The 23354-nt window shown below is 49.5% G+C and overlaps 1 protein-coding gene and 1 non-coding gene across 2 annotated transcripts in view; both read right to left on the bottom strand.

The window, feature by feature from the left end:
* Positions 1-5387: 5387 nt before the first annotated feature.
* Positions 5388-23354, bottom strand: part of AR (androgen receptor) — a 216008-nt gene continuing 198041 nt past the window's right edge. The window contains exons 4-8 of the mRNA XM_007506960.2: positions 21032-21319; positions 17219-17363; positions 15397-15527; positions 13138-13295; positions 5388-12181 (exon numbers count right to left, since the gene is read on the bottom strand). Coding sequence (XP_007507022.1) covers positions 12026-12181; positions 13138-13295; positions 15397-15527; positions 17219-17363; positions 21032-21319 — 878 coding nt within the window. The 3' untranslated portion in view covers positions 5388-12025. The remainder of the gene's footprint in view (positions 12182-13137; positions 13296-15396; positions 15528-17218; positions 17364-21031; positions 21320-23354) is intronic.
* MIR12401 (microRNA mir-12401) lies at positions 6801-6862 on the bottom strand. Its single transcript, NR_162982.1, has one exon. It is a non-coding gene; the product is annotated as a microRNA mir-12401 (primary transcript).

Below are 23354 nucleotides of genomic sequence, written 5' to 3'. Positions count from 1 at the left end.
CAATCCCTAAGCCCTCAGGGTACCCCTAGAAGTTTCTGTAGTCAGACGCACTCTCGGAGAGTCATAGCTACATGGCTGCCTATCATTTGTCTCTATCCAGCTGCCTCTTAGCTCAACGAGGGCATACGTTCCACTGAAATGGAGACTGAACGTGATTCGCCAAAGGATACACTGCCCTCCCCAGAGTCAGCTAGCCCAGCCTGGCCCAACTTTGTACCAGTGTTTCCTGTAGAGTCAGGCTCTATCAGAGGGCCCCAGTGGGCCACAAGCACTATCTGGGTCCATCCCTGTGGGGCTGCTATGACATTACTCTAATTGTGGCAGTTTGGTGGGTCTGTGGATAGGCTTAACCTGAGACCAAGGGAGAATAAACTGAGAGCCCACTTTTTCTTAAGAATGGGCTGCACAGAGGAGTCAGCTCTTTTGATCTTAGCCCAGTGCAGAGGCAAGAACACGAGAATGAGGCTCCAAAAGCCTGGATTTGAGACTCGGCTCCAGAACTCTCTTGCCCGGAGCCTCAATTTCCCCAATCATAAAATGTGGATAATAATACTTACCTACACTAAAGCCAGCCCTCTAGGAAACACAGAGAAGTAGCTGCTCCAGGGCTGAGCCGGTTGAAAGCCCTTGACTCTGGGGCAGGCACATGAAACTCACTCCACAAGGGAAATCTGACTTTAGGGGTGGGATACCCAATGGCAAATATTGTTCAGACTCAAGGGGCCACGATGAATCTCACCGGAAAGTGCCCACGGCCTAGTCTCAGCAGTATACTAGCTCCATGGGATGGGCTCAAATCTAACACACACACACACACACACACACACACACACACACACACACACCTTCGGGGATTCACGGCTTCATTGGTAGGGAACACTCCACCAACCCTGAGTCTTTGAGAGTGTTGTAGCCTAATTTTTCATCCTGGGGCTAACTGGTGGGGAGCCTCTATAAACTGATATAGTAGATGGAGTGCATTTTGCTTTCAAATCTTGACTCCCAAACCTACTGTGTGACCCTGGAAAAATCACTTAACCTCTCAGGGCCTCAGTCATCTCACCTCAAAACTAAGGCAGCTGAATTGGAGATAACGGAGTCAGAGATGGCGATGACATCTAAGGGCCCTTCTGCTTCTAAATCTCTGATCCCATGAAGGCAGTTACATTATCCCTCGGTCAACAGACACAAAGTCCATCACTAGGTCTGGGCTCCTTTCCAGTTTGGTGAGCCCATACAGAGCTTGTGTTTATATGGTAGAGTCTTCAAAAACTCCAACCCCCCTCTCTCCCATGCCATGACCTAGCACAGGGCTGAGCCCAGATACTGCAAAGAAGGAGTGGCGATGGGGCTGATAAGCAGAGGAATAAGTGATGAGGGTGGTGAGAGCCCAGGGCCCCCTGGGTAATTGACTCTTGGCTGCACCTTCTATGTCGGGTGGATTATTGGAAAGAAAATCATTTGTGGGATGGCTCATGTCCTTATTTATAAGGTTCTTATCAGCCAGTCTGGATTCAAGAACCTTAAGAGTCAACAGTAGGACATGGAAGCTAGGAAAGCTATATAATCTTGGACTGCATCAATTGAAGCATATGGCGTCAGATCAAGGGAGGCACTAGTGGTCTTTCTCAGGCCACATGTGGAGAACTGTTTTCTGTTCTGGGAACCACCTTTTAGAAAGACAGTGGATAGACTGGAGGGTGTCCAGGAGAGGACTTCCGGGACAAAGGGGAGATCGATAGGCATTGCAGCACAATGGAACAAGTGCTGGGTTTAGGGTCCTGGCAACTATGAACTCCCGTCATGGAAAGCTTCTTTCCCAATGTTTTGACAGCACTTGCTTAGTCCTTTTTTATTTCAAACCTTGACCTTCTATCTTAGCAATCTATATTGTGTATTGGCTCCAAGACAGAAGAGTAGAAAGGGCTAGACAGTGGGGGTTAAGTGACTTGTCCAGGGTTACACAGCTAGGAAGTATCTGAGTTGAGATTTAAACTCAGGACCGCCTGTCTCTAAGCCTGGCTCTCAATCCACTGAGCCACTTCGCTGCCCCCCTAGTTATTTTTAACTGAAACACAGAGGTGAAATAACTTGGTATATTAGAGGCAAGATTTAAACCCAGGTCTTCCTATTTCAGAGGTTGGCTCTCTATCCATGAGACCATATGCCTGCTGAAATAGCAGCAAACCCAATCATTGTGGGACCTGCTATGGCCCACTTACCAAATCTGGGCTCAAATCCTGCCAACAGTGTTTGGGCCATTTCACTTTCTTTAGATTCAGTCTCCTCATCTGTAAATTAAATAAGGAGGTTGGACTTGACAGCCTTTGATAGCTCTTTTAGCTCTGGGACTATGATTCTATGTGTGATGAGGGGAAACTCACTTTCTCTTCTTAGGCTCTCCTCTGTAAAATGAAGTGGGACCTGATGTTCCTGAAGGTGTTGTTCAGTTCAAGACCTCAGATCTTATGACTATCATTCATCTTGTTTCTTGTCTATCAGGTTCTTATTGCTCTTTTAGACTGCATGCTCCTTGAGGGTGGAGACAGTCATTGTCTTAACAATGTTTGGGAATCAACTTCTGAAGTAGTCTCATCTCCTTTCTCCCTATAAGCCTATCCTTGGATCCTTGATGCTGGTGACAGGGATATTTCTTGCTTTTCATGAGTCATCAACAGCTTTGGGAAGAGGTCAGCATAGCCAGCTCTAAGTGCTGGTAGATCAGTTTTCACCACAAGAATTGGCAACTCAGAAATCAGCAAATGCTATCAATCAGGGCTTGATGGATTGTTTTGTTTATAGTCTGGACTTAAGAAAGTTGATGGAGAAAATATTAAGATTGAAGAGTAAATGGAAAAGTATGCCATATGTACATATTTCGTGGAAAGCTGGCTGTTGAACATTTGCCAGACCAACTGTAGGTTGGTGCCATGGTCATAAGAGACATTTAATGTAGAATCTACAGGTCACAGGGAGCCAGCCTTGTCTTTTGTGCCCCTTGGGCAATTAAACCAACCCAACATTCTCAGCATTTTGTCCTTGGTTTCCAATGGGCTCATTCCTTCCCCTTCCATTAATCCTTATTGCCATCAATACGGCCCATGGGACATGATGTGAGAAGCACTAGAGGGGATAAAGGGGTGAATCCTTGTTTCCAAGATGAAAGAACCTGGTTCCAGAGTTCACAGGGCACAGTTGGGACTAGAATGTGGGTGGTTGAGGACCTCGGAACATAGAATATCAGAGCTGAGGCCTTAGAACAAAGGATGTTGGGGCTAGGATGGACCTTAAGACATTAAATGTGGAGGTTATGTGTTCTGACCCTGATAGCCTGGATAACTGAGCTCAGAAAGGGAAAACTAGCTCCCCTATTTGCCCAGGCAGCCCAAAGTGGAACCAGGACTGAAATTACCCTTTCTTGGTTTGGGGGCCCCTTTGTCACCCAGAGCCATATGCATAAGATCAGCATGCTCAGATTGTCGGGGTGGGGTTCCCTATAGCTACTCTGCCATTCTGACTGCTCTCCCTTGCCTTTGACAGCAAGGGCCACAATCCACTTCCTTAAGGGAAGAAGCAGGGATGGGATTTGAAGGGAGTATACTTTGGACTTCCCAGATTGGCAGTAGCCAAGATCACCAATCCTCAAAAAGTGCATAAAGCTGCATCTCTACCCTTGCTCTTTGACCACGGTAGGCACGTGATATAGTGAGGAATGGGGGGAAGGAGTCAGGTTGTCTCTACCACAAATCCTCAGAAGGCCTGCCACTAAACAGCACTAGGCAGTGGAGGAAGAAAGTTGATTAGGGAATGGGGCCAGATCTAGATCTAGGGGGCCACTGGTTGGGTCCACAGACCAGAGGTAAAAAGATATGAAGTCAGGGGGCAGCTAGAGTTAGGCCTGGAGATAGGAGACTCAGCTGTACCGAGATGTCAATGACTGAAAGTAAGAACAGCCAGCAATTGGCAGCTTGTGAAATTTTTTACAAATACGATCTCACTTGACCCTCACAACAACCTGGGGAGGTAGGTGCTATTAGTATCCCCATTTTACAGGTGATGAAAATGAGGCAGACAGAGGTGGAGTGACTTGCCCCAAATCACATAGTTAAATGGCAGAGGAGGGATTTGAATTGCCAGCTTCCAGGTTTCAGGCCCAGCACCCTTTCTATCCACTGTGCTCCTTTGGGCCCCTGAAAACACCTGGAAAGTAGGAGACAGTCAATTTAACAGGACACAATTGAGCTTAAGGAATGAGGTTAGTTTCTAAGGGTAGAATTTCTTCTCTCTATCCTTAAAGTTCTATCACTGGTAGTCTTTCCTGTATAAAGCTGGCCCTGGTTCCTGAGGTCATCTTCATTTTGCAGATATGTAAACTGAGGCTCAGAGAGGGGAAGGAACCTTCTCTCAGACTTTAAAGTCCAGGGGGTGGCAGTAGAAGTGGCTTTTTTTTTAAACCCTTACCTTCTGTCTTAGAGTCAATACTGTGTATTGGCTCCAAGGCAGAAGAGTGGTAAGGGCTAGGCAATGGGGGTCAAGTGACTTGCCCAGGGTCACACAGCTAGGAAGTGTCTGAGGCCAGATTTGAACCTAGGACCTCCCGTCTCTAGGCTTGGCTCTCAATACACTGAGCTACCCAGCTGCCCCCAGAAGTGGCTTTTACATTCCTCTGCTGAATGGAGATTTCCTCCGGGAGTCAGGACAGGGATGGCTAGGAGTCTTCAGAAAGGTGGGGGATGGCCTTACCCTAAGGCCTGGCTCTCCCGTGGGACCTGGCTGTCTCCCAGACACCAGTGTCAGGGAAGTCGTGTCCTTTTTGCTATTGGTTTATGAGACTCTTCGGTTTTCCAATGGGAGGCTCTGAAGCTGGGCCCAGTTCCATCTGAGCCTTTCAACTCTGAGGTGGGCTCCCTCAGCCCCGAGCCTTTGATTATCCGAAGGTCCCAGGTCAGCCTCATAAGGAAGTCAGATCAGGGTGAATTTATACGCCCTTGAGCAAAGACTTTCTCCAAAAAACGAAAAATAAAATAACATGAAAGGCCACCGGGCATCATACCAGCTCTCGGCTTCCATTATGAGCCAGGGCAAAGAGTTAATTAAAAAAACCTGAAGACATTTCTCTGCGATTTGTGATCATTTTTATGTTTAAACAAACTAACAACTGTGATAAGGGGCCATTAGACAACTTTCCTGGGGCCTCCATGATGATGTGGGCGATAACCCCATCTCACAGTCACCACAGCGTGCCCGGGCCAAGCTGTTGTTGGCCCCCTGAGGCTTTCCAGAGCGAGGGACGCTACTGAGAAGACCGGGCAGAGGGAGACAAACGGACCTCTGGAGGGTGTAGTGTGTAGGCAGGCCGACGGACCCCCAAGAAACGAGCTTCTGCGTATTTTTTTAATTTTTTATTGTATTCAGAGCAACAAAATATTCCAAGATTAGAAAAGAGAACTGAACACTAGAGTGCTGGGGGCTGACCCTACTGCCTGGAGAGGCCCAGGGAAGACCTTTGTGGAAACCGAGGCCCCCATCAGAAGAAGATTTTTCAAAGCAAAATCAATCCATTTCTATTCCCTTCCCCACCTCCAATCCCCCATTTCCCCAAAGTCATTTTTGACAAGAGACATTCTTAATTCAGTAGATTATTCCCCTCTCTTCCCCCCACCCCCAATCAAATTCAAACCCAGGATTCTCAGGGCACGCCCAACGCTCCATTCTAGGGATTGGCAGGGAGATTCCAAATGGTGACACCCAAACATGGACCTTTGGGGGGATCGAGTGTGTTATGGGCCAGACAGGAAGGCCGCAGGGGCACTGCTCTGCAGGGCAGTTAGCATGCAGGATCAGTGTTTGGGTTTGGTTTTTTTAAGGGGGCTGAGGGTGGGGATAGCAGTCAGTTTGGGGGCCCAGAAGTTTACTCTCTTACTTATTCCTGTATCTCCAGAAAAAGGTTTGTTACCTTCCTTTTTCTGGGGGGGGGTGTTGGGGGGCAATAGAGAGGGATGGAGTATTCCAGCCTTTGATGGGCTGCATGAATACTAAATCCAGAGGGAAGCCGGGCTGGAACTGGCCTCCCCTTTCACCCAAACTGGGGACCAACCAAGGCATGCGTGATAATTCATTTACTCCTTCGATCAAATTGTGTGAGTGGGGAAAAACAATCATCAATAAACGACTCTGCCATTCTCTGGGAAATTCGGCCTAGCAAATGATGAAGTCGTCTACCATCTCCCTCTGGGGAATCCTGATTGGTCTGTTGTTCTCGTGACCAGAACAAGGACCTTGAGACAAATGACTGATGGGGAATTATTCCTCCTTCCTCTAGAAATGGTGGTGGGTTGAGAGAATCTGGGCAACAGACCCCAGCAAGAACTCTTACATTTTAATTAACACAAGTGAAAATCCCTGTAGGCAGAGGAGGCCCTTCCACCTACAGAAACGAAACTTTATTACAGAGACAGTTTAACAGAGAAAACACAATTTCATTTGCCATAATCTTTACAGAAAGTCTCCAAAACCAGAATTAAGAGCACAAGACACCCCATATTATAGCAAGAGAAACTTGACGGCGTTTGAGTTCACTGTTTGCAAGATGGAAACCACTCCTGCCCCCTTACTCCATTGGGCTGGTGGCATCAGTAGGCCAAGGGACACCATGGCTCTCTCCCTATCCTCCTTCCTGATCCCTTCTCTCCCCATCCCCACTTGGGCAGAGGCTGGGGCTGGCCTGATTCAGGGAGGACCGGGCTCCTCTGACCCCTCTCCTCTCCCTAGATCCCCGCCATGTCTCCCTGAAGCTTCAATGAGTCTGCACCACATCCTGTTCCACATGCATGGGTCAACAAGGTGTGGTAAGGACTCTGTTCTCCCCCTCCCTCCTTCCTTCCTTTCTCCATTGGCCTCCCTGAACCTCTGGGCCAGGCCCAACCAACTGGCTATGCATCCTCTCCACCCTGAGAGGGCTTCAAAGGCCAAGGCCCAGCTCTCTTGCTAATAAACAGCATCAGATATTACCTGGAACCAAACACGAAGGTGAAGCAAAAGGCAAAAGGCGCAGAACACATTATATCTATATATAAAGTTTGATTTCGCAACATGGATACAAATACTCATTTACAATATATTTCAACCCTCTGCGGCAAACTGCAGAGAATTCGGTGCGCCATCTCAGTGGGCAGAAATAGGAAATTCTGCCTGCCGTCTGTCCGTCTAGTGCAAATCTTGTCCTTTATAAATGCACCCTTTTCTCAGCTAGGGCTTCACATCTCTTAACTATGCTAGACACTGATGCCAGCAGATGCAAAAGCCAAACCCAGCTCCATTTCCCAACATGCAACAATGGAGCTTTGGGGATTTGCTCAGCAGTTACTATAGGAAAAATAAAAGCTAATTCTGCTAATAAAAAAATCACACATCAAAGGACCCAGAAACCCAGTTTTTTCCCCCTCCAAATTATATTCAACTTCTCTAAATGTGTAAATTGTGAAAGAAAAAATATCTTGTAAATGAGTCAAGTTCTTTTGACTCTGACTGCCTTACTAAAGAGTAGCCACTCTTCCTTCTCTCTCTCTCTCTCTCTCTCTCTCTCTCTTTCTCTCTCTCTCTCTCTCTCTCCCTTCTTTGAACAATTTTGGTATCTTAGCAAATACATTTGTTGTCTTTGGTTACATAGAATGGTGCATTCATCTCTCTTGTTCTCTCCTGCTTGAAACTCTCTTAGAGATCAATAGCAACTCAAGTGACCCGTAAAAGGCCAATGATGAGAAACCACACATATTTGGTGAGTATGGTGGATACCCAGCTTGGGCTCTCAGACTGCACTGGAACATTCCTGGGTGCCCCTCTCCCTCCACTCTTCCCACCCCCTGCTGGCCATGGAATGGGACTGGGTGGGAACCCAACTGGGCCAAGGGCCCTCTCACCTAGAGGGAGCCCATGGCATGGAGGACATAAGCCTCTCTTCTGAAGTAGGGATGTAGGGTGCTGGGTCACATGGGGAATGAGGGTGGGGTTGCAGGGTGCAAGGGAAAGCATTCAGAGGGAGGGAGATGGAGAGGAGAGGAAGGGAGGGAAGAAAGACAAGGGGAGGAAAGATAGAGGGAAAAGGAGGGAGACAGATGGAGAGAATAATTAGGAACATGGACGGTGACAACAGAGTTCCAGGGCTCAGGAAAAGACAGTAGGAGGGGACCAGGACCTTGGGGGGCCATCAGGCTTGAGCAGAATTAGGAGGCTAAGACAGTGTCTGCCTGGGGGCTGCTTGGCGGATCAGCTCTGGGAGCTGGACCAACTCAAATTAAGGCTATTTGACTCATGTCACGTCCATGTGGGCTGAGGATAGTTCTTGCCTCAGAAGGCCCAGAAGCCTCTGCATATCTGTGTGCCTGGATGGACAGAGGGAGAGCCAGGGCAGCATCAGCAAGATAACGTTTTCTCAAGCCTGATGGTTACGTCTGCAACCACCGAATGGGCAAGTTGGCGATCTTTTCTTTTTTGAATCCCAGCGAACATATTGAAAAGATATATGCACTGCTGATACATGACAGGACCCTTCACAAACTCTTTTCTCAGAGTAAGGTAATTTTCAAAAGAAAGAAAGAAAAAACAACTGAGCTATTCCAAGTGTTGCTGCCTTCTGGAGGGCACAGAAAAGCCTTCTGGTCAAAAGGCTGAGCCCTACCCCAGATCACAGGCCAGCCTGGCATCATGTTTGGGCACCATGCGGACAATGGCTCAGACAGGAAAGAGCATCTGTCTTGCCGCAAATTGAGTTTGCCACATTGGCCAAAATGCACAGCTTCAGCAGATGCCCCTTGTCTTTCCTGGGCAGTCCTTTCTTCTCTGCCCTTCCATGTGCACCCCCTGGCTCCCTCTTAGGGGGTCTCTGCTTGGCAGGGAGGTGCCACAGAGGAGGTTGAGGCTGGCTGCACAGATTCCTGCCCCTCAACACCTGAAGTAGGCTCCAGCCCCTAGTGGGCATGCCAGCCCTCAGCTTTGTGTCACGTAAAGCACATGCAAAATGGAAGTCTGCGGTTCCCAAAGATAATTATCGAAACTCTGACGAGGACCCCCAAACTCCCTCCCTTCACCCCCAACTCACCCATCCGCCTTGACCCTAGGGAGAAGGAGGAGAGGATGGGGAGGCAGAGAAGCCCAAGCAGACTTTCCCTGCAGCTTTGGGAGTCCTTTATTCCCCAGCTGAAGCTCGGTATGCACGGCTTTACTCCAACTGGACTGGTCATTCCTCAAGTCGGAGCCGTCCAGTTGTGGCTGCTTGTTAATTCTACTGCTATTTCTTGTATTTTTGGCTTTTAAAAATGATCGCTAGATAGAGCTATATAGATATATAGGTGTGTGAGTGAGGCTATATATATTCACGTAGACAAGATTGCATCAGGAAATCCACAAAGATGAAAAAGTTGGTACTCAGAAATGACGAGGGCCGTCTGTCTATATTTACAAGGAAAGAAATCATCAAAGCCATGTACCACAAAAGAGGAAGACCCTTCTGGGAACAGATGCAAAGGAATGGAACCTAGCTTAACCGAAGAGAGGGGGGGGTTACTCTTTTGGGGGGCAGGGGTTCTATTAAAAACAGCTAAGAATGATGCTGTGGGTTCACATAAACCAGATGTTACTGTGAGAAAGAAAACTGGGACTTGTCTGTTCTCCCACAGAAAGGGAGCCCATCGGCTTCCATTCTCCCAGCTGGACTTGCTAAAGTATCCCAACTCGAATCTCGGGCTCCCTTCCCTCTCGGTATTTCAAGAAGTCATTCTGTGAGTTGGATGAGCTATAGAGAAAACTTCAGAAATCAGGACAGAACGCCTTTGCTGGTTCAAGTGGGGGGGCATCTTCTCCATAAATGAAATCATAGGTCCATCAAGGCTGGCGGTTGGATGGTTCCCACATCTTGAACTTTAACAGATGGAAAAAGCAACAGGGGCTCAGAAGGGGAGGTGGGCAAAGCTCCCCTGTAGCAATAAGGCCTTGCGGGGTACAGGGTTGGGGATACACAAAAGTCATCAGATTTGGGGAGGGGGTCCTCTCAAGGGCACCGTCCCAGCTAGGAACTCCGAGGTCGCTGCAGGGACCCCCTTTTCCAAAGAGGCACTGGTTTCACAGGAAGCCTTAATGGCTCCAGCTAACCACAGATAAGCAGAATGAAATAAGAGTCGGTCCTTAGAAGGAGAGCTCCCCACATCTCCCTCAGGCCTGGCGAGTGAGAAGGAGGCTCCACAGGCAGTGAGTCTCTGGCCAGGGTATTAGCCTTCCTGGATTTAGCATTCTCCCTGGTCGGCTCAGCCTGAAGAGCAGCTCCTCGTTGCCGTGTTCTCTTTGGCTGCAGACTGTGAGCGATGATCCTGGTTGAAGGGGCTGCCATCGGCCGTGGTTTCCAGCAGTGGTCTTGGTCCTGGCATATCCACTTCTTGCTCTCAGATTGTGCCCTGGTCACTTGCTGAATTTATTCCAAAGGGCCAGGGGGGTATTTCCTTCAGTTCACAAAGCCCTCTGGACCACAGGATCTTTTCTTCTGTGGGGAGATGAGCTTATTCACCAGCCTCCCTGCCTTTTTTCGGTAAAGAGTCAGGTCAGGCATCCATGTTGCCTGCTGAGGGCCAGTCCCAGCGGCTTGGCTCGGGACCCTCATAACTCTTTCTGGTTTATCGAAAATGCTCTGGATCGGAGACTGTTGGTGCCAAATCAGCCATTGTCAGGAGCCCCGAGGCCTCAGGGCAGGTAGAGAGAGTGCTCGAAGCCTGTTGGCCTTCTTGGGTGGAACTCTCATCAGAGAGTCTGGGTAGAGATGCTGAGGCTGGGAGTAAGTCACATCCCATAGGCAAAGTGGAGCCTGGTGACCAGACTCAGGGGAGAAAGAAAGGGGGTGGGGGTCCTGGGGCCTCGGTGAGGTGGAGAACTTTGATGGGTCTTTGGAGGAGACAGGAGAACATGGGTGGGTAATAAGCCTTGAGCAGGGTTGGGGGCGGCACCCAGTGGCACCTATGTTTACCCTGGTCTCAGCAGCTGGCTGGCCTCATTTCCTGTCCTCCAGGATAGCCCACAGTTTGTTCTTGGCCCAACTAAGGCAAGGCAGAGCTGGAGAATAGAAAGGCTCCCACTGGGCTAACCTTGTTTCGCCCTCTTCCGTACCTGCTCAGGCTAGAGTCTTAGCATGAGGGAATGTCCAAAGCTCTCAGTAGCTGCTGAAAGCCAGTGTGGAATGGTCTCCTCTCCTGAGGGCTGGGGTGGTAGGGGAAAGGGAAGGCAGGTGGGAAGGGGTCAAAGGAAGACTTGGAGAGGGGACTGCACAACACATGCAAAGAACAGACGAGATATTGGAGCAGTTTCAGACAAAAAGCAGATTGTCAGTACCATGAAGAGCACTGCAGTGGGCTTTTCTGATCATCCAAAGGCCAAAGCTGTATGTATGGGTACGCACACACACATGCATGTGTGTTAAGGGGGGGGGCAGGCCTCAACTGCAGTCCCTCATTTTGAGAATCTCCTGAAGGCCACTGGTATTCCAGTGGAGCTAGCACACACATACACCCACACATACCCTGGGAAATACTTGGGGTTGTTGGTTTGTGTGTGGGTGTCTGTGTGTTTGTCTTTTAAGGGACAGGGTTTGTTTGTTTTCCCATTCCCTTAAATGCTCAAGACTTGTCATGGTGTTGGGTGAAAAAATGGCCATGTGGCCATCCAAAAGACATGACTGGCCTGGGCCTGCACATATTCAAAGAGATATTGCACCATTCAGACTGGACAGAGTCAGAAGGTGCTAAGGAGTTCGAGGAAGTGAAGCAAAGAAGAGGCTGTGGGAGAGAGGATGGATAGTGGTAAGGAAGGTAGGGGTAGAAGGGAAGAGAAATTTAGAAGGTAGTAAGGAGTTAGGACGATCTCCAGGACATACTGTACATCAATAGAGGGAATTTCCCAAGGCACTGCAGAACAGTAGTGCAGAATCACAACAGGCAGAAGATGGCAGAAAAAGGGGGTGCAGAGGAAGAAGGGGCTTTGCAAAGCTTCACTGTGTGTGGAAATAGATGGGCTTGACTTTTCCGGAAAGGATCTTGGGCACTTGTACGGAGATGATCTCAGCCATCATCTCGGGAAAGTCTACGCTCACCATGTGTGATTTGATTAGCAGGTCAAAGGTGAACTGGTGCAGTTCTCTGGCAATCTGCAAAGGGAAAAGGGGAGGAGAGGTTGGTTGGCATATGAGATCCTCTCTTCACTCATTCTCCTCAGAGCAACTCTAAGGAATCATAGGCATCTGGGCAACCAGATTGTCCTGCAGGAGAGGCCTGGGTTCTTGTTACTGGGCATGCCTGAAGCATCTCAGTCTTTTGTTCCCTTTCTCTCAAGGTCTATGGAATGACAGGTATCAAAGGCTTTCCCCTGAACTCCCAGAGGAATTTTGCAGCTCTGGGACCAGTGCCCTCCTCCCCCAGCTTCAACCAGGTGCCATCCTGTCACCTGTCTTAGTCAATATTTGAGAATCTTGAGCAAGGGAGGAAATCCAGACCTGAGTAGTCTGAATAATCCAGTTGCTTGAAAATCTTTGCCTGGATTCCAAACTCTTCCTGATGCCCAGTTAGGATGCCCTGGTCTGTTGGGTTTTGATCTTGACCATTTGGCCAAAAGATCTCCCTCCCTCTATCTCCTTTTCTGTATCTTTCCCTATTGGTTTCTTTCTTTCTCTATCCCTCCAACTCTCTTAATTTGCATCTCTTGCCTTTCTCTCACTCTATCCCTTCATCTGCCTTTGTAGCTCTGTCTTTCTCTCCTTCTCTCCCCCTTCATATCTCTCTCTCTCTCTCTCCACCATTCCTGCTCTCTTGCTCCCTTTCTCTGCCTCTTTTATCTCCATCTCTTACTTTCCCCCCCCACCATCTCTCTGTTTTTCTTTTTCTGTATCTTTCTTTCTCTGTCAGTACCCACCCCTCCCTCTCTTCCTGTATCTCTCGCTCCTTTTCTCTATCTCTCCCATCTCTATCTCTTATTCTCTCCCTCTGGTTTTCTCAGTCTGTCTCCGTCTATTCCCTCCTTATTTCTCTCCTCGTCTTCTTTCTTCTCCTCTTCCCCTCTTCTCTCCCTCCACTCTTCCCCTCAGTGCAGCTAGTTCAGACAACTTACAGGCTGCACAGAATCCAGGAGTTTGGTGAGTTGATAAAAGCGTCGGGAGCAAGAGGTCGGGTTCTTTCTCTTGCAGGCAATGATCCGATCAAGTTCTTTGATGTAATTCATTCGAAGTTCATCAAAAAATTTCTGATTCTTCAGTCCATCCACTGGAACTGATGTGGGAGGAAGTCAAAGTGGGCATGGGAGAAAGCCAGAGGGACCATTAGAGGACTATGGACACAGCAATGTAATTAAGGGGTTGGCTCCTCTGGAGAACTGGCTGTTGCTGGGAAACCAATGACTCCATTTAAGCTTAATGGCAACTTCTGATACTTTCTGGGGTGAGGGTGGGATGGGCAAGGATGGTTGACCCTGTTGTGTCCACCACCATTTCCTCAAATTTATAGGATTGCAGATTTAGGGCTGGAAGGGTCCTCTACCAGCTGGCCCACTTAACCCCCATTCCACAGAGAATTTTTGCTGTTCCTTGGACAAAACACTTCATCTCTGGGCCCTGGAATTTCTCTGGCTGTCTCCTATGCCTGAAAGGCTCTTCCTCTTCTACTTGGACTACTAAAAAACCCGATTTCTTTTTTTATAAAACAACAACAAACCTTTACCTCCTGTTTTATAATTGATGCCAAGTATCAGTTCTAAGGCAGAACAGAGGTAAAGGCTAGGCAATGGGAGTTAAGTGACTTGCCTAAGGTCACTCAACTAGGAAGTATCTCTGAGGTCAAATTTGAACTCAAGACCTCCTATTTCTAGGCCTGGATTTCAATCCTCCCCATATTTTTATCAGATGTGATGTTATCTAGTCATAATTTCCAAAATCTCATACTTCTGGAGTTGATTTGTGGGATCCAAGTGCGAGATTGTACATTTAACCGTATCAGATCCCATCCTATGTGACTGGCCCACTGCACCTATCTTTTTGCATCTTGACTTTCATTTGGTGTGCCTGTCATGCCTCTGGCTTTGCATCACCTTGAAATGCAATAAATATGGCACCACCTATGCCTCTATCCGAGCCACTGATGAAAAACGGTAACCGAGGGATCAGTCAGAGATCCCTGGGGCACTCCACTGGAGAACTGCTAAGTTGACATTGGACTATGCATGACTATTCTTTGAGTTGGGCCATCCAACCAGGTTTGAGCCCATCTAACTGTACTGCTCTAACCTCCATCTCTCCTTGTTCTTGTTTCTCACAAAAAGAACCCTAGGGACTTGGTCAAATACTTTCTCCCAATCTAGGAAGGAGCTAATCCCCTCTCTTGGCAAGCACCTCTGGCGTGACCTGCTCCTGACTGTGGTTTTCCATTCTAAGTGTTCTTTAGCTCTCTACTTAATGATGTGCTCTAGAATCTGGCCAGGAATCACAAGAGAGCACCCTGGTCTATGGTTGGCAGGCTCCAACCACCTCTTCCCTTCAGTGGGCCTTTCTTTTCACAGCGGGAAGAATGTTGGATTCAGAGGCAGAAGACCCTAACTGTGCCACACTTCTGTTCTCTCAGTCTCAGCTTCTCCATCTGTCAAATGGGGATGATCACACACGCTGGCAATCTCTCAGGGCTGTTGCAGAACCAGATGGGAATACTGGCCAAGCCCTTAATAAAACGTAAAGCAGTCTAGCGATCAGTTGTTACCATCATCATTGATGTAAGCATCAGTGATATAAGGCAAGGTGGGGCATGGCTCAGAGGCCATCTACTCAGTCAGATGATGTCTTCATTTTACAGAGGAAGAAACTGAGTCCCAGGCTAGAGAAGGGACTTGCCCAAGGTGACATATAGGATCCTAGCTCTGGGGCTAGAAGGGTCTAAGAGGCCAGCAACACCAAACTGTTCATTTTACAGAGGGGGAAAGTGAGGCTCACAGAGGGCAAGGGACTCATCTAAGGTGACACACAGGATCCAAGTTCTAGGGCCAGAAGGGCCTCAGAAACTAGGAAGTCCAAATTCTTCATTTTACACAGGGGGAAACTGAGGTGCATAGAGGTTCAGTGGCTTGTCCACTGTCATAAAAGTAATGCCAGGGCTGGGCTTTGACTCCCTTTTAGGTCAACTAACTCTTTCATCTAACTCTAATCTCAGTGAAATGGGTATATCCAGACATGGAACAAATGGTGGTGACTGAGGAACTCTGGGACCATCTGTTCTTTTCCTTGTTCTTGTTGGGAAAAGAAAGAGCTTCTTCTGAGGTCCAAGTGAAAAAGGGTTAAATCTCTCTCCAGGGAGACAGGCCTGGGGGTGGGGAGAGAGTGGTACTCACTAATACTGAAGAGTAGCAGGGCCTTCATGCAGAGAAATTCTTGTGGTGTGATCTGGAGCCAGCCAAACTCCTGGGAGAGATGTCTCATCCGCACACACTGGCTGTACATCCTTGACTTGTGCATCCGGTATCTGCGAGAGGCAATGGTGTGGGGCAGGAGATGAGGAGTGAGCCATGCAAGACCATCACAAGCCTAAAGTCAGTTGCCACCCCTCCCTCATTCCCTCCCACCCAACCAAAGGGGATTCCATCGGAGTAGGCTGGGAGCAGGTAGCTTCCCAATCCTAATTGATATTCTCCTCTCTGCTGGTGGGGAAAGAAGGAATTTCGAGGGTCCCTTTGTGCTTCCCGGGAGGAGGGCTAGGGAGTGGAATTGAATGAAGCCACAGGGAAGACCACACAGACTCCTAGGTCCAGCCTAGGCCCTAGCTCCTGGGCCTAGACCTTGTGCCTGTAGCTACCAGAGCCTCTGGCCCCCTGATCTCCTGTTTGGTGGTTGGTCAATACAAAGTAGGAAGATTTCAGGCAACAGACCTCAGCAATGAACTCTTACCTTCAAGACACGTGCGTTGCAGTGGCCCTCAAGAGGCCATTTTATTCACGCCTCCCTGCCTTGGTGCCAAATGTCCCCCCGCCATACTAGAAAGACAGTAGACTCTTGAAAATCTTGTAAGAGCAGGCCATTGTGCCCCTTAGAAATCCATTTTTTGGATTTCAAAATCCATCTCTAGAACCTTCAATCTGGGCAGGCTTTGGATAGCACCATTCTCAGGAACCCCAGGAAGTGCCTGCAGGCCTTCCCACAGGAAGTAAGGAATGATGAGGATGGGAAAAGAACTCAAACCCAAACACTTGAAAGCCACACGACTTGGGGGTTCCTGTGAGATGCTATTCACTCTGGGTAGGCTTAATGGGCAATCCTAGGGAGGATCTTAAATGAAACCACGGGAGAACAAAGAACCAAACCCCAAATAGCATCGGCCATTTCCACTGTTCTGATCCAGAAGGTGACATGAGAAGTAACTCTTTAAAAAAAACAAACCCTTAATTTCGGTCTTAGATTCATTACTGTGAGCAGTAAGGGATTAAGTGACCTGCCCAGCTAGGAAGTGTCTGAAGCCAGTTTTGAACCCAAGACCTCCTGTCTCAAGGCCTGGCTCTCCATCCACTGAGCCAACTAGTTCTCCCTATAAGTAACTCTTTAAATGCCAAAGATTCAAGAACCCGAGGATGAAGCCTGTTGGCCATCAGGTCTGAATTTGGTCATGAACGATGATGGCTTGGCTGGGAAGGAGCTGCTAGAGGGGCTTACTCCCACTGCTCTACCATGCCAGGCCATTGCATGCCAAGTCACGCCTTGCCAAGGAGAGAAAAGGAAGGGACCAGTTCTCGATTGGGTGTTCAGTATCAAGAGATGGGTTGGAGGCTCTCCTTAGGCAGATCCCTCCAGATACCATCTCAGCCCCCTCAGATGTTCCATGCTTTGAGGGGTGGTGGGTGAGATAAAGTACGCAGCCCAGGAAGATGTCTTCATTCAACACTTGGGATTGTAGAGGCCATCTTGTCCTACCCTTTTGTTACCTTACAGAGGAGGAAACTGAGGACTAGAGAGGGGAAGTCAAGGAGGGAGGCAGCCCCGAAGGTAGCTCATGACGGAAGGACATGGGCACTGGAGGACTCTTCTGGCACACAAAACATTTTCTCAGGAGGAAGAGGAAGAGAAAATCCCTGCCCCTATGGCTTATATCACCCTTAGGCTAGTAGAGAGAAGAGGGGCCTCCATTTCCAGGTCCAGGAGGCAAATGGCACCAGGGATACTTACTCATTAAACACCAGGTCAGGGGCAAAGTAAAGCATCCTGGAATTAACATTGGTGAAAGATCTCCAGCCCATGGCGAACACCATCAGTCCCATCCAGGAGTACTGAATGACAGCCATCTGGTCATCTACGTGCAGGTTCCGGAACCCTAGGAAGATGTCAGGGACAAGGAGGGTTAGAGTCCTTGGAGCTGAGGCTTGGAAAGCAACGTAGGATAGGAAGGTTTAAACTCAAGAGCTGGAAGGGTCCTTGGAGGCCACTGAACCAAACCCCACCTTTTCCAGAAAGGGAAACTGAGGCCTAGTGGGGGGAAGGGATTTGTCCCATCTCACAGAGCTAGTAAGTGTTTGAGTGAGACTTCAACCCAGCTCCTCTTGACTCCAAGCCAAGGGCCTTGTCCACATTCCATTCAAGGGTTCGGGCTCTTTGGGGGTAACTGCTGACAGCCAGATCCCCCACTCCATGTTTCTTGGCTTTCTTTCCTTCTTATCTTTTCCCTTCTCCCTCCTGCTATCCCATTCTCAAAACCATTCCCAAATCAGTCTGGTCAAGCTGAGGTCTCCATCTCTCTGTGCCAGGAGAGAGGACTTAATTGTCAATGATGTCTAGTGCTGTGCATCCAGTAATCTTTTCTCTACTGGATATTAATTCATTCATTCATCCATCCATCCATCCACTCATTCTTCCATTCATTCACTCACTCATGCATCTCCTCCTGTCCCGTATAGCACAAAATTACCAAATAGAGGAGGCCATGCAATCTAGATCCTTCATTTTAGAGGAGAACATGGAAGACTACTGTAGGAACCAACTCAATCAGTCAATAAGCTATAGAGCTAGAGCTTCAACTGAGATCTTCTTGAGTCTTTTTGAGTGTTGAATTTGGAGTCAGGAAAAGTTAGGTTCAAATCCCACCTCTAACACGAGCTGTGGGACACTGGGTAAGTCGCTTTCCTTCCTTAGGCTTCTCTCTGTAAAGTGAGGGGGTTGGACTAAGTGGCCTCCGAGATCCCTTTTCAGATTAAAATCTGAGAGCCAATGCGTGACCTTGGTCCAGTCCCTTCCCCTCTCTGGGTCTCAGTTTCTTCCTCTGTAAAATGAGGACGTTGGATTCTGGATGGCCTCTGAAGTTTCTTTCAGTTCTAGACCACGGATTCTATGTGTGACCTTGGACAAATCACCCCAAACCCTTCCATGGGTCTCAGTTACCCTATCTGTAAAATAGGAGGATTGGTTTCTATGGCCTTGAAGGTCTCTTCCCAGGTCTAGATTCAGGATCCTTTCTGTAACCTGGAATAAATCCTCCTTCCTCCATGAGCCTCAGATTCCTTTCTGTAAAAGGAGGGGGATGGACTCGATGGTCTGCAAGATCCCTTCCAGCTTGAGAAATATGACCTTAAGCCTCTTGCCCAGTCCACAGCACTTCTCTGCCCATTGCTTTGCCCTCCCAGTTGAGTCCTTGGCAGTTTTGACCCTAGAGGCAGCACTCAGGACTGCAGAGGTCCCTGAAGCCTGGCCCTGACTGCTAGCCTGAATGGTGAGCCAACAGGCCAACAGAGACGGCCTGGTGCCTCTTTTCTGAAGCTCCCTCCTGGTCAGACATATTTGTATCAGCCAAGGACCTTCTGTTCTCCCCTCGCCCTCTTTCCGGCCACAAGCGCACTCAGGCTGCATTGACCAGAAGTCAAATGGTTAGAAGGTCATGCCCAACGGGGGCCAATGGATAGATCCAAACCTCGGGACAGTTCGAGAGCGAAGGCCCAGCTAGACTTGTCCTCGTCGAGAGCAGGCTTCTTGGTCATATATTGGGGCTCAGAGAGGTTAGAGTGTGAGAATCTGGATCCTGGAGGTCCAGGCCCACATGACGGTGCATAGCTTGGGGAATGTGCGCATGTGAACGGGCCTGGAGGATTACACTGTACATGACATCAGGTTCGTCTGAGAACTCAGATGGCTTTTCTAGGTATCCAAAGGAGCACGGCCCAGACACAGGAAAGAACATCCAAAGTCATTCTTGAGAACAGCTGCCCATTGAGGCCCAATTCCTACACCAATGGGAACTGCTAGGGTGGCCTCGCAGGGTGGAGGAACAACCTGGGGCAAAGCTTTCTGCTGATGTGGACCAGCAGGGTGGCTGGGGCAAAGTTCTGACCTTCTCCAAGGCTCATTGAGAGTGAGTGTCATAGCAATTTGGAGCCAGATGGGGTTCTGTGGCACAAGAGAGGGGAGGGGGAGAGTCAGAGACAGAGACAGAGAGAAAGAGAGAGGGAGAGACAGATAGAAAGAGAGAGGGAGAGAGAGACAGAGAGAGAGAAAGAGAGAGGGAGAGAGACAGAGAGAGAGAGAGAGAGAGACAGAGAGAGAGGGAGAGAGACAGAGAGAGAGAGGGAGAGAGAGAGAGAGAGAGGGAGAGAGACAGAGAGCAAGAGACAGAGGGCAAGAGAGAGAGAGAGACAGATAGAAAGAGAGAGGGAGAGAGAGACAGAGAGCAAGAGACAGAGGGCAAGAGAGAGAGAGAGAGAGAGGGAGAGAGACAGAGAGAGAGATAGAAAGAGAGAGGGAGAGAGAGACAGAGAGCAAGAGACAGAGGGCAAGAGAGAGAGAGAGAGAGAGGGAGAGAGACAGAGAGAGAGATAGAGACAGAGACAGAGACCAAGAGAGACAGAGAGAAAGAGCAAGAGACAGAGGGCAAGAGAGACAGAGAGACAGAGAGAGAAAGAGTGAGGGAGAGAGAAGAAAGGCAGGGACAGAGAAAGAGAGGGAGGGAGGGAGAGGGAGTGCTCCAGCACAAATTCTTGATGGAGTTATAGAAAATAATAATAGTTAAATATTTTGTTAGCATGTGCTCGATTCATTTTCGTTTCATTTTTAGTTGATAATTTCACATATATTCAGTCTCCTTTTAACCTGATAACCAGATACAACTAGAGGAGGTTGGCCTCCATAAATTCTAATGTAATTCTTGGCTCTGATATTCTGGGTTCTAAGGCCTCTCCCAGCCCTGACACTCCCTGTTCTGAGGCCCCTCCCAGCATTGACACTCCCTGAAGCCCCGCCCAGCTCTGACACTCCCTGTTTAAGGCCCCTCCAGCATTGACACGCCCTGTCCTGAGGCCCCTCCCAGCATTGACACGCCCTGTCCCGAGGCCCCGCCCAGCACTGACACGCCCTGTCCTGAGGCCCCGCCCAGCACTGACACGCCCTGTCCTGAGGCCCCGCCCAGCACTGACACGCCCTGTCCTGAGGCCCCGCCCAGCACTGACACGCCCTGTCCTGAGGCCCCTCCCAGCATTGACACGCCCTGTCCTGAGGCCCCTCCCAGCATTGACACGCCCTGTCCTGAGGCCCCTCCCAGCATTGACACGCCCTGTCCTGAGGCCCCTCCCAGCATTGACACGCCCTGTCCTGAGGCCCCTCCCAGCATTGACACGCCCTGTCCTGAGGCCCCACCCAGCATTGACATTCCCTGTCCTGAGGCCCCTACCAGCATTGACATTCCCTGTCCTGAGGCCCCGCCCAGCATCAACACGCCCTGTCCTGAGGCCCCGCCCAGCTCTGACACTCCCTTATGGCTTTAAGCCCTGTTTTGAGGTTCCTTCCCAAGTCTAACATCCTACATTCTCAGACCCCTCCCAGCTCTGATTTTCTCAGTCCTCCCACTCCTCCCAGTTCCCTGGGTTCTAAGCTTCCTGATCCCCACTCTAGTGTTGCCTGGAGGGTGGGCTGGGCAGAGTCCAGGGAACCCAACTGCTCCTCTTTCTTCCCAAGGGGCCTTGGCTGGCGGTTCTCTCTCACCCACTCTTCTGCCCCACTTACCAGGCAGGGCCTTGGCCCACTTGACCACATGCACCAGCTGCCTCTCTCCTAGCTCGTTCAGGCTGGAGAGCAGAGCAGCAAAGGAGTCAGGCTGGTTGTTGTCATGACCGGCGCACACCACGCCAGGTTCAATGGCCTCCAGGACATTCAGAAAAATAGGCTGGCATTCGTAGCCTTCAATGTGGGACACAGTGAGCTTTTGCCCCTGGTCCTCATTGGGGCTGGTGGAGCTGGAGGGCTCGCCTTCCTCCTGCAGCTTTAAGTTCCCAAGTTTCTTCAGCTTCCGGGCTGTGGAAGAGGAAAAGGCAAGCATGACATGATCATTCAGAGCCCCAACAGCTGGCAGTGCGGCCTGTAAGGAAAAGTGCCCAGAAGGGCAGAGCTCACTGCTCAAAGCCAAACCTCAGCCTGTACCCATCTGATCTGGGAGTCAGGAAACATGTGTTCTAGCCCTGGCTTTGCCACAGACTAGCTGCAATGACAGCCAAGAACACCAGCTTCTCAAGAGGAGGGATTCCTGTCGTTTTCTGTATCTGCTTTCCCAGCAACCACCTTGATATTTCCCTCAATACCTAGCACACAACAGTCCCTGGAGAGATGCTTTCTGACTGCTCAACTCCTTTTGGGCCTCAGTTTCTTCTTTTGTAAAACAATGAATATTATATTGGCAGAGGGAGCTTTCTAGAAGGTATAAGGTAACCATTCAGCTGTTGGCAGCTTAACTCATCCAGGCCCAGTTTCCACTCCCTCCGGAATCTCAAAGGAGAGTGCCAACTGGAGAAGGGGCTCTTGGGCATGCTGGGTAGTGAGCACACTGAGGAGACCTAGAAGGCAAATCTGGTTTGGAGCAGACTCAGAAACACAACACAAAAAGGATTGAGCCACAGAGAGAGAAGAGTGTGGAAGCGAGAGAGCAAAGTTGGGAGCTGAAGCCTTGGCTTAGGTGCTAGAGAGCAGCCGCCCAGCCCTGGGGAAGGAAAACGAGGAAGGAAAGGAAAAAGAGAGCCAGAAGACAAGCCACCTACAATCTAGGCCTGCCATTTCTGCCTCTGATTACTCAGGGTGGTCTGGGTACATCTACCTTTCCTGCCTGACGCCTCAGCCTCCCCAGTTTCTGATGGTCATCTAGCTCCCATTAAAGTTTGCTGCTGTTCTAAGCTCCTTCCCAGCTCTGACACTCCCTGTTCTAAGCTCCTTCCCAGCTCTGACACTCCCTGTTCTAAGCTCCTTCCCAGCTCTGACACTCCCTGTTCTAAGCTCCTTCCCAGCTCTGACACTCCCTGTTCTAAGCTCCTTCCCAGCTCTGACACTCCCTGTTCTAAGCTCCTTCCCAGCTCTGACACTCCCTGTTCTAAGCTCCTATCCAGCTCTGACACTCCCTGTTCTAAGCTCCTTCCCAGCTCTGACACTCCCTGTTCTAAGCTCCTTCCCAGCTCTGACACTCCCTGTTCTAAGCTCCTTCCCAGCTCTGACACTCCCTGTTCTAAGCTCCTTCCCAGCTATGACACTCCCTGTTCTAAGGTTCTTCTCAGCCCTGACTGAATATATTCTAAGGCTCCACCCAGTTTAGACATTCTCTGACTCCAGTAGAACATCTGGTCCTTACCCTCCAGTTTACAATCTCTTTGGGCAAGCAAGACATAAACACCGGAAAAGTTAAACAAGTCAAGAGATAAATAACATTTCAGCAAGATGTGGGGAGCCTTAATTACCTTGATTAATTACCAGTGAGTAGGACTCACAGTAAGTTCTCTGGGAATCTTGGGGTGGGCCAGCAGCCTGGGAGTGAGGCAGGCTGGGAAGAGCTCCAAGTGGGCTGGGAAGCTGGAGGAGTCGGTAGAGCAAGGGCCAAATGGGGCCAAAGTTGGTGCGGTGCTGGTGGGAGGTGGTGAACCCCAATGGCAGCTGCCAGAGTGGGCAAGACTTTGGGAGGGCCCTGATAGGACTGAAGGAAAGAAGCTGGGAGGGCCTTGAATGCTCCTTTAAGACAAGAATCTAGAATCCTATGGGGGGATCCCTTCATCTCCCCAGGCCTCAGTTTCCCCTGCTATGCCAGGAGAGGGTGACACTACCCAGCCTCCGAGAGCCCAGCCTGCCTTTGGATCAGAAGTGACTGTCCTTGTGCTTCAGGGTTAGGGCTAGGCCTGGGGCTGGGGCTGGGGCAGGTGGAGAGAGAGTCAAGATATTAAGGCAAGAGGAAAAGCCCCTCCAAACTAGACTCATGAAAAGAACTGCTATTTATAGAGAGCTTAAAGGGTTACCAGGTGTCATCAATATACAATCTCATTTGGTCCTCACAGGAGGGAGGTGCTATTATTATCTC

The sequence above is a fragment of the Monodelphis domestica genome, chromosome X, assembly GCF_027887165.1.
Source record: "Monodelphis domestica isolate mMonDom1 chromosome X, mMonDom1.pri, whole genome shotgun sequence".
In the NCBI taxonomy this organism is placed as follows: domain Eukaryota; kingdom Metazoa; phylum Chordata; class Mammalia; order Didelphimorphia; family Didelphidae; genus Monodelphis; species Monodelphis domestica.
The sequence above is the reverse complement of the archived record's forward strand: the minus strand, read 5'-3'. Positions and strand labels throughout refer to the sequence as shown.